A 10,999-nucleotide genomic window follows, 5' to 3' on the forward strand; every position below is an offset into this window, starting at 1 on the left:
AAAACTTTTGTAGAAGAGTTTGTTTGCCGGTTTGGTGTCCCTCATGAGCTCCACACGGATCAAGGGAGAAACTTTGAAGCTGAAATGATGCAACAGGTGTGTAAATGGCTGGGAATGAGTAAAACAAGAACAAGCTACAACCCCAAATCTGATGGGATGGTTGAAAGATTCAACCGCACTCTCATGAACATAGTTTCCACATTGATCGATCTTGTGCGGCAGCAACACGACTGGGATGATCAACTTCCATTTGCGACATTAGCTTATCGTTCGTCAATACAAGAGTCAACAGGTGAAACACCAAACATGATGATGTTGGGGCGCGATCTAACTCTTCCATTAGATGTAGTAGCGGAGAAGGTGTGGACCGGAGATGACTTAGATGAAGGTGATTATGCTGCAAAACTGCGGATGCGGATGCAGAAAGCTCACGAAGCAGCTAGGAAGAATCTGAGGAGTTCCGCTGTTAGGCAGAAGAAAAACTATGATCGCAGAGCTCATACAAGCGAAGTTCATGAAGGGGTGTTCGTGTGGCTCCATAATCCCAGTCGAAAACGAGGACAATCCCGAAAGCTGAACCTACCATGGGGAGGGCCATATCTTGTCATTAAACAGATATCTGATGTTGTATTTAGGATACAGGACAAGCCGAGGGGGAAGATGCAGGTGGTACATGCTGATCGTCTAAAACCATGCGGGAATCAAGACAGAGAGAGCTGGGTTGGACCACAGGCAGAAGGGAGTAGCCAGGAGAGAAGGAGAAGGTCTGCTCCAGCTGCAGTAAGGAGTAATCCTCCGAGACAACGCAGAACTCCCCTGCGTTATTTGTAACCAGAGCACTGGTCTGGCAGATTCACCAGTGTATGTAGATACATGTAGATACTGAGTCTAGTTCGAGTAACAGAGTATTTTCTTTGTTTATTTTCTGTCCTTACAGCAGAAATCATCATGCCACCAAGCCACCAATGCCACATCTGTGGGCAGAGTTTTTGGCGCCAGTGGAACCTTAGGCGACATGAGGAAACACACGAAAAAGAAAGAGAGAAATACAGGTGTCCTCAATGCCCAGATGCATTCATCCGATTCGAAGATCTGAGGAAGCACACCTGGGTTTCTCACATGCCTGGAAGTGTCCGGAGAGAGGAGAAAGATGGAAGACCAGAGGAGAGGAGTAGAGAAGAACCGGCAGAGGGGGAAGGAGGAAACTGGAGAAGAACAGGAGGGAAGGACCGGCAGAGAAGGAAGGAGGAAGACCAGAGAAGAAGAGGAGAGAAGGACCGGCAGAGAGGGAACGAGGAAGACCGGAGAAGAGGAGGAGAGAAGGACAAGCAGAGAAGGAAGGAGGAAGACCACAGGAGAGGAGGAGGGAAGGACCAGCAGAGAAGAAAGGAGAGAAACCGGTGGAGAAAAGGAGAGAAGGACCAGCAGAGAAGGAAGGAGGAAGACCAGAGGAGAGGGGGAGGGAAGTACCAGCAGAGAGGAAAGGAGGAGAACCAGTGGAGAAAAGGAGAGAAGGACCAGCAGAGAAGAAAGGAGGAGAACCGGTGGAGAAAAGGAGAGAAGGACCAGCAGAGGAGAAAGAAGGAAGACCGGAGGAAGGTGAGGAGATGGAGGATCTTGAGACGGTTTACCACGCCAACATCTCCTTGATGGGAGATGAGTTGGATGAGCTGCTGGGGGGGAACACCCCGGTGTCTCCACGGGTGGGCGGAGGCAAGCCTGTATCCATCAGGGGGCCCACCAGCCCAACGCTGTCCACCGACAGTACATCAAGTAGCAGCTCCTCAGGCAGTTCATCCTTAAGCAGTCCCGGCCCCTCCACTTCGAGCCCTCCACCCACAAGTGCCAACAAGTCTGGTTTCGAGACGGTCGACATCATCGACATCTTGAAGGGCAGGGTCAAGACCGTGGTTGAGAAGAGAGTAGTATACGACTGTGGCTGCCTCGGGGCTCACTTGTGCCCAGAGGAGTTTCGGACTAGTTCTCAAACTTATGAGAAAAGGACTCCCAAGTGACTGGTATTCGCAATCAATCCAGGAACCACACACAAAACACAATGAAGCCACTTGACAACATGGTGGTGATTGCTGATAGTAGATTGAGATTGAGATAACAATCTGCAATTTAATAAAGCAGAAAAAACACTAATAAGAAAACTATAATAAATGTACATGGAAAAGTCTAATCTATTAAACATGGCAAGTTGAGTCCAAAAATGTGAAGTCTGATTTGTCATATCTAAACACTATTTGCAGTTCAATCTGTTTTTGCTGAATGAATAATCAACTGTAAAATCTCAGAAAATCCACTGAATTCTGTCTCTAAACTTATTAAAAGTAACTCATAAAATCAAGGAAAAATGCTTCTTACCAAAATGGGGTCTTTCAAGGTCCACAAAGAGTGAATAAACTGATGAAACTTGAAGAACTAAATCGCAATGAGTATGAAAACACTTGTCTCTGAAATCACATGGTCAGTAAATATGGCTGCCCATTGTTTATGTGGCAAGATTATGTGGTACTTGTACCCACACAGGGTCTCTGTATGCACACAGGAAGTGCACAAGGTCACTCTGGTGGTGGGAAGGAGGCTACTTAATGCAACACATAAGTGGGCTCTTTCACTATTATAAGGTGAACATTAACTGTAGGCTCTTTCACTAAATATGCAGTAATACTCTAAAAAATGGAATTCTAAATTTAAACTATGAAAAACTTGTTCAGAAAATTAATAAACTTAAGACAAACTCACTGCACAGCTGCTGCAGTGACAACGACTAAATACAACGAGTGGTTGCCCAAATCTCAATGTGCAGATGTCATCAACATCCAATGCCTCTCGACACCCTCATCTCTAGATGATAGGCAGAAACTGTTTTGCGCGAATTTAAGACTAGACACAAAACGTAATTTACTTGGGAAGAGGAAAGCTGACCCTCATATTTCAATCACTCGTGACATTCAGTTTGATGTGTATGAAGAGTTTTTTGGTACACAGAATAAAATCAGATACCCCACAAACAGTGAACTTAATGATGTACTCGGTACTGGTTGGATGGAACGCTTCAACAAGAGCAGAGAATGCTGCTATGTGATTCCTGGAACAGCCACCATTTCCCTTCATAAACATCGGCCCATATACGAGTATGACATTCATGGGAAGGAAATCGTCAGACATGAAGGTAACTTTGTGAAGTTCCAATTCGTTCGTGGAGATGCTACAGAAACAGAAGTCACAGACAAGATCCCTTGTGATCTGCCATGGAGACACTGAGTATAGGGCCATTTGATGATTTTCTCATTTAATGTAGGAAACATAAAGATATAGTACACCTTTTTAAGCCAGTAATTTTCAGGCATTTAGTTGTTGTTGATTGTTTCAATTAATGTAACATTTTGTTACCTGTGTTACTAAAAGTTTCTTCCTGGCAAATTATAAAAGGTGTACCATAACTTTAAGAAAATATGAATCGTTCGCACACACTTCTGAAGGTTCCAACTGAAATAATATGTGATGCTGTAAAAACAAGGCAAACAGATTCATTTGGCAATGTAGAAAGTGTAGTTTTCAAACTAATATGTGACTACTCGAATGTTCAATTGAAATATACAGGAAGAGTTCACAAGCAGATACAGACAAAAATAAGTAGAGTCAAACAACAGGTACGAAAATCTTGGAAGGGAGGAAAGCAAAAAGACTTGTTTAACTTATGGTTAAAAAAGAACAGAATCTGGAAATTCAAGGTGTTCAATGATGAGTTTTGTAATCTAAGTTTGATGACGAGGGTAGCAGAACTTGAGAAACAAGTCAATGACTTAACTGAGGTAGTGTCACAAAAACAATCCAGTTTGAGAAGTTGCAAACCCAATGCAACAAAATATCGAAACGCATAGTTTGCAAATACAGAACTTCAAGTGTGCAAAGATACAAGCCATACAGTAGGGCTCAGGCATTTCGCCTAAAGAAACAGTTAAAGGATGACTGTAAAGCTGCTCTTGGCTTTTTAGATTTTCAAGGATTAAAAGTTTCATCCCTTGTCTTACGTAATACTCACACAAAGAAAGCTGAACATATTTGTGTACTGAATGATCAACCGCCTTCAGTTTCTGGCATTTCAAATGCAGCGGATAAGGTTATTGCTTTGCTGTATATTAAAGACAAGTTTTCCATCTCTGATACAGCATATCACGCCCTGGGTACAGCAAGTGATTTACCGAGCATTAACCAGATCAAGAATAAAAAAAAGCACAAATAAAGCAACTAACAAGCACAGTGAGACCCACGCCTGCACAGGCAATTGGATTTCAGAGAGATTTTGTTCAGCTGCTAAAAGAAAGGGTTGAGGTTCTTCAAAGACAGGGAAAGATAAAAGAGGGAGATGAAGTGCGGGTAAAATTGTCAGGAGATGGTACTTGGGTGGGCAAGCATCTGCATGCTGTAAATGTAACGTTCACTATACTTAATGAAGACCGGGCTATGTCAGGTAGTGGCAATTATCTACTTGCTATATTTGAAGATAAGGAAGGTTACTCCGCTCTCCAAACCCACTTGGCAGATTTAATACAAGCTGTTTCACAGAACACAGAAATTCTTGTGGGCGACTATCTACTTGTACAAATTGTCATATCATCTAGGTGGTGACTACAAATTCCTTCTTTGTGTGTTGGGGATTGACTGTGCATCTTGCAAATTCCCATGCATTTATTGTAAATGCCCCTCAGACATGTTTTATCTGTCTAACCAGAATTATGAAATGCCTGACAAGAGTTGTAAATACAGATCAATTGCTGAAGTAGAGAGATGTGCAAAACTACCTAAGAAATCAAAGGAAAAGTTTAATTGCTCAAACCAACCTTTTTTCCCAACAATACCCATCTCTCATGTAGTTGTTGATAACTTGCATTTGTTGCTGAGGATTACTGATACTCTGATGAATATGCTTATTCTGGAAGCCCGAAGGCTTGATGCAGTTGATAAGATGACAAAATTCACAGAATTTGACAGGAAAAAGTTCACCCACTGTGCTCGATTGGAAAATTTCCTTGCATCAGTAGGCATAACAGGATTTCATTTCTACATAGGTAGAGAGTCCAAGGCTCTGAAGTGGCCAACTTTGAATAGCCCACAGAAACAGAAACTGTTCCCTAACATCAAGATTTCTCAAATCTTTCCAGACTTGGAAGAGACTAAAGTGCAGAACATTCAGTATCTTTGGGATGAGTGTTACCAGTTAGCTTGTAAACTCTCATATACAGAGGGTTCTTACAATGCATCAGAGGTGCATGCATATAAAGAGAGGGTTAACAACTGGTTCACTAAATTCTGTGAAATATACCAGAAGCGACATGTCACACCTTACATCCATGTTCTTGTTGCACACGTTCCCGACTTGCTGGGACGTTTTGGAGCAATTTCTCAGTTTACCCAGCAAGGTCTAGAGAAGCTGAACGACATGACCAAGAAGTCATATTTCAGAAGCACCAATCATAGAAAGGTGTATGCCCTCTCTCAGCTCATGGACAAGCAAAACCGAGTGGAGTATTTTGAAAATATCAACACTCCTGACTTAATGAAACCCAACAAATTAGTATGCAGTGCTTGTAAACAGAATGGTCACAATGTTAGAACATGCACAAAGAAAACCAGTGAGCAATAAAACACCCATTCACTGGGTGTAGATTGCAGTTATCCTGATAATTTGTGAACTTAACTTGATGAAACACATTAATAAGCAGTTCTTGTAAACAGAGCCTGGGGCCACAATGTTAGAACATGCACAAAGAAAACCAGTGAGCAATAAAGATCAGTAATAATTTTGAATGTAAGTGGTGAAAGCAATTCCAACTTTCATGGGTTCCATGAAAATTTAATTTTTTGAAGCTTGAGAATTTTTACTGGCATCTGCCAGATTGTGAAATTGTTATTTTTGTGTTTGATGTGCTTTTGAATTGAGCTTCAATTTCAATCATTTAAGCGAGTGGTTTTCTTATTTTTGCCTCAAATGAGCAAACTGTTGGGAATGTGGTGGGAGTGATTGCATAAACAACATTGCCCTTTTAATTTTCAGCAATAAAGATAATTGCATGATCACCCCCCCCCCCAAAAAAAATCCAGCTGACAGCAATTTGACTTGTATTAAGCTACTTACAGTTTAGATTTTCAGTGTACATTATTTTAGACGGTTTTTTTTTAACAATCTTCCCCTGTTCACTTGGCCTTGTAACTTACTCAAATCTCTAAGTAGGCATACAGTGTGTTGTCTCTATAAAGTATTGATTCCTCAACTCTTTGATATATCGTGGGAGGACCTGTTTTCGCGGTGCCCTATTTCCGCGTCCTTACCTTCTGCGTTACGCGGCGCGCTGTAAACAACTCCCCGTGACGAAATAAACTTTTCTAGTTGCTGACAATCTCCTCTCCTCTCCGCTGACCCAAAAATGTGGAAAGTAAAGGCTCTACCGGTAAGTTGTACTTGTAAATATCAAAATTTGGGTTATTTAGGCCTAATTCGCAAGGTACAAAACATGTTTATATTGCTAGAGCCATAAATAATTATTGCATAATCATTGAAAGTTTCAGCTTACAAAGTTTCGAAAAAAAATTCGTAGTGATCAAAATCACGTGACTGGTTTGAGTGCCGAGCATGCTGGGAAAAAAGTACGGAGGCCTATAAAAGACATGTGGCTTATATCATTTTTCTCACTGTCTAGAAAAATCGGTATTTTCCTCAAAATGAAGGAATGAATTAACATACAGCAAAGGCTTATTTTGTATAAGACGGTTATTAATGTGCATGTGAGATATTAAAAATATACATTTGTTCATGAAAAGAGCGTGTGTTGTGCTTTCTTTAATAAGACTATACATTATCAGAGTAAAATGAATGATATAGGCCTACTTAAATAAATACTTAAATAATTACTCCAAACTCAACAATAATGCACAACAAAGGTTGATTTATATCTGATAAAAAGAAGATTATTAATAAAATATTATATTATATTAAAATATTATATTAACTAGTTTTATGAGCAACTGATTATGTGACACCAATAGCAAAATCTATATAAATGTTCTTATCCTATAGAACATGTGCACAAGCCCTCTGTTGCAATCCAGAACAACTTCTTAAAGAAACTACTCACCAACAGCTTTGTCAAAAGCATTTTGTCTCGTGATTGATGAGAATGGGTCAGTTGGGGGTGCTGCGAGGAGGTACGGGGTCCCTGAGTCCACATTACGGGATCGTGTTCTGGGGAAGGTTGACCCCGAAGCACAAGATCGGGACCAGCTCCCGTGTTCAGCCTCGAAGAGGAGAACAACTTGGTGGACCACCTGAAGAAGATGGCGCTACTGGGTTATGGATATAGCAGGGCCGAAGTTATCGATACAGCCACAATATATGCTGTCAGTCTCAACAAAAGGGACGAAGATCATCCACTCAGCCTCAAATGGTTTCGCAACTTTATGACCAGATGGCCTGAGCTGAGTGTCAAGAAGCCACGCAGCCTGGATCTGTACAGAGCGAAGGCAACCTCTGAAGAAGTAGTGATGGCATACTTCGCCAAGCTCGATGAGATGCTGACAAAATACAAATTGAAGGATGCACCTGAACGCATCTTCAATGTTGACGAAAAGGGTCTGAAACAAAACCATTCCCCACCTTTCATCGTTGGTTCGTCCTCCTCATCCACCCCACTTGCTGTGACAAGCGGCAGAGGGATGACCGTTACCATCATCGGTGCTGGGAATGCTCTGGGTCAGCAAGTACCTCCATACTTTGTATTCCCAGGACAACGTATGAGGCAGGAGCTACTCAATGGCTGCTTACCTGGAACAGATGGGACCGTCAGCGAAAGTGGTTGGTCGAATACTGCTGTCTTCATGACATACCTTTCAACACACTTCTTGAAATATGTCACTGCGAGCCGAACGGAAGATGAGCCAATACTCCTTCTCTATGATGGTCATCGATCTCACATCAACCTACCACTGATTGACTGGGCAAGAGATCAACACATCTTTGTCTTGCCTGCACATACAAGTCACGTCCTACAGCCACTTGATCTAGCATGCTTTGGGCCATTTCAGAAGATATATAATTCCCTCTGCCACCGACAAATGCGAGCCAACTCAACGACAGGGATTGATAGATATTCAGTCTGTGAGATTGCATGCAATGCATATACAAAGGCCCTCTCTCCAGAGAACTTAAGGAGCTCTTTCAAGAAAGGAGGGATTTACCCTTTGAATAGTGGTGTCGTTGATCGTGCCATGTACGCTCCGGCTAGAGCTCTAAACAAGTGCACCTCTAACCCAGCAACAAAAGAAGGGGATTTCCCCCAAGTATCGGAGGTTGGCCCGCAAGGTGACCATTCATCTGCAGATGGTGGCCTCCATGATATCAGACCAGATCTGTTTAAGGAGAGAGAAGACTCGATCGGACAAAGAAAAAAGGTACATGTCGCTCTCTTTGCGATCATTTTATAAAATTTAAGTTTTTATAATACTATTTTAATTCAGGAATTTTCCCGGCTTCAATTACCTTGTTTTATGTCTATTTTTCTGTGAGGAAATAATTGTTTTATTTGCTGCCTATGTTTCCTCTATTGAAAGGTTCCAAAAAAGAGGCGATGCCTTAGCTCTGTGGTATCAGGAAAGCCCATCACAGAAGAGGTATGCAGGAACAAGATCGCTGCATATCAGGCCGAGAGCAAGAAAACCCCAACATCCAGACCACTCAAAACAAAAGCAAAGAAGGTTCACACCATATCTTCTCAACAGTCTCAACCTGGCCCAAGCAGTCCTCCCGCACTGCAACACATCATCGCTTCAACAAGAGCACCGCCACCATCTGATAACGACAGCGCCTCGGATATCGATGACACTGCTGACAAGTGCTGTTTGTCGCCGAGTCCGCCCCATTGAACTCGCTGAGTCCATCTACTTCACCTCGTGGGGCCAATGCATGTTCGAGAACTGCATGCACTGGACACACATCAAGTACTGTTGTAGTGTAACCCGTCTACGAGCAAAGGATACATTTTTTGTCTCTGTCATGGTCTCCCTTGTCTGCAGCCTGCAGATCAGTAAATGCTATTCAGTTTCATTCATTCTTAATCATTTTCAGAGGAGAAATTATCGTCATAAAAAAGAAAACAAATAAAGACCCCAGCTGGAAACCTTTTTAATATTTCAAAAGTGGGGATATGTGTAGGGGTCCATTGGGGATAACTGCTTTCATTTCCAACTTTTTAGTAAAAATAGGAAACTTCCCATTTCAGCAATCGTTTTTTTCCCCCGGCAAATCCCCCCCCCCCAAAAAAAGGCAAGATCACTGAATGTACGTTAAGTCGATCATATTCCAGGCAGGAAACTCGAAACGATACATTTCAATTGCCCATTTATAAATTACATTTACAAGTTTGCCGATTGAAGTTTTGTGTTGCCCAAACGAATGTTTCGGGAGACACCAGTCCTAACATTTCCTGTGACCGTTGTGTTTGTATGTTAAAGTTTATTTAATGTTTTTTTAATTACTCTCGTTACCTAAGTAGGCCTATTCGTCTGAATTTACATGAAAAATTGACCTAATTAAGTACCAAAGATGATGTAGGATATATTTCATGTCAAAGGTCGAAGGTCAAATGAGGTCAGCTATGATTTACAGAGGTTAAGGTTTAATAAGAAATAGGCTACAATTAAAAATAAAACACGACCACTCAAGAAAACCTGAAAGTAGAAAAGCAAAGAAAAATATGTAAAATGTCATTTATTTATTTTTCATTTGAAATGTATAGCTTTAATACCATATGATATATTTTCGAAGTATAGAAGGTTGATTTTTGGAAAATATAAGATAGCTACCGACAATGGAGCCTGATGGAGACACGCCGAGTCATGACATACATTTATTCCACGTATGACTTTACCGGGACACCGTACCCCCCGCAACCCACGGAAATAGGTCACGCTCGACGCGTGGAGGCGCTTCGCGAGGACGTCGGAGATCGTTCCGTTGTGTGAAAACTGCGAAGGTCGTCCAGTTTTTATTGTTGTTTGCATATTGCCCATGAACTAAGGAAGGTAAATAGGACATCCATTGGTATCTTGCACTTGTTATTTTTTTTCAAAACAAAGAAAAAGCCCTATACCCGCGAAAACTGGTCTCTCGAGGATATATATTTTTTTACCACGACGAGTGCTAAATTCTGAGTGCAAAGAGCACAGTCGCGGGCCCACGACGTACATGTACACAGAAGACGTCATCCATCCCGCGCATAGCATAGCATAACATGCATAGCATAGGCCTAGCTTTAGCCTACAAACATTGACCTTAGTACAAACATGGCGCGCGCGGCCTAGCTTTGCACTTGTTTTGTGATGGCTTGTTGTGTGTGTTTGCAATACATGCAGTACGTGTATTATTGTAACCGCGCGCTGGCATATGCAGATAACTCGCGCGCATACAAAACTAAACTACAAAACAAAATCTTTGTTTTGTGGTATTTCTGGTTCAAATATCTGGGTAAAAACTACAAAATTGAGTATGGTTATTAACAAGAACGGATGTACGAGACTTCATAACACACCACTAGTGATGTATTTATTTTTCTTTTAATCGACCAGAAAATTCTCCCCACTCAAATAATTGGTCTCGTCCAACCTTTTCTCATCCATATTCATGATTTCCTTGCGTTCATGACTCCTTACTGCAGATGATGTTGCATCCCTATCCTTCCCATCCTTCATCTCATGCACTACCTTTTAAAGGAATTCTCAAGTGGTACTACACTGCTTGGGGTATTCCATATCGAATTTATACATCATTTTGAAGCATAAGTCTACCGCTTTGAGTGAATATTTCGTTGAAATGGCTCTTCCCTCAAAAATGTAGGTTCCATCTTCATCGCACTTTTTACTGCAGTGTCAGCCATCAGCAGGCGCCTCATCAATCCCCACGCAGGAGAGATGGTACCATACAGTCATGAGGACACTG

At 41.7% G+C, this 10,999-nt stretch overlaps 1 protein-coding gene and 1 long non-coding RNA gene across 2 annotated transcripts; one reads left to right on the forward strand and one right to left on the reverse strand.

The window, feature by feature from the left end:
- Nucleotides 1-948: 948 nt before the first annotated feature.
- LOC119733905 (octapeptide-repeat protein T2-like) lies at nt 949-1,650 on the forward strand. The gene has a single exon (XM_038207269.1). The coding sequence runs from the start codon at nt 949-951 to the stop codon at nt 1,648-1,650; it is 702 nt and encodes a 233-aa protein (XP_038063197.1).
- A 284-nt stretch (nt 1,651-1,934) lies between these two features.
- LOC119733747 lies at nt 1,935-2,767 on the reverse strand. Its single transcript, XR_005271962.1, has 2 exons — nt 2,371-2,767; nt 1,935-2,117 (listed from the first exon to the last, which is right to left on the reverse strand). It is a non-coding gene; the product is annotated as an uncharacterized LOC119733747 (long non-coding RNA).
- Nucleotides 2,768-10,999: the final 8,232 nt, after the last annotated feature.

The sequence above is a fragment of the Patiria miniata genome, unplaced genomic scaffold (assembly GCF_015706575.1).
Source record: "Patiria miniata isolate m_02_andy unplaced genomic scaffold, ASM1570657v1 HiC_scaffold_26, whole genome shotgun sequence".
NCBI classification, from domain to species: Eukaryota; Metazoa; Echinodermata; class Asteroidea; order Valvatida; family Asterinidae; genus Patiria; species Patiria miniata.

Coding starts and splice junctions, on each gene's coding strand:
- LOC119733905 (XM_038207269.1), top strand. CDS start 949: ATGCCACCAAGCCACCAATGCCACATCTGTGGGCAGAGTTTTTGGCGC.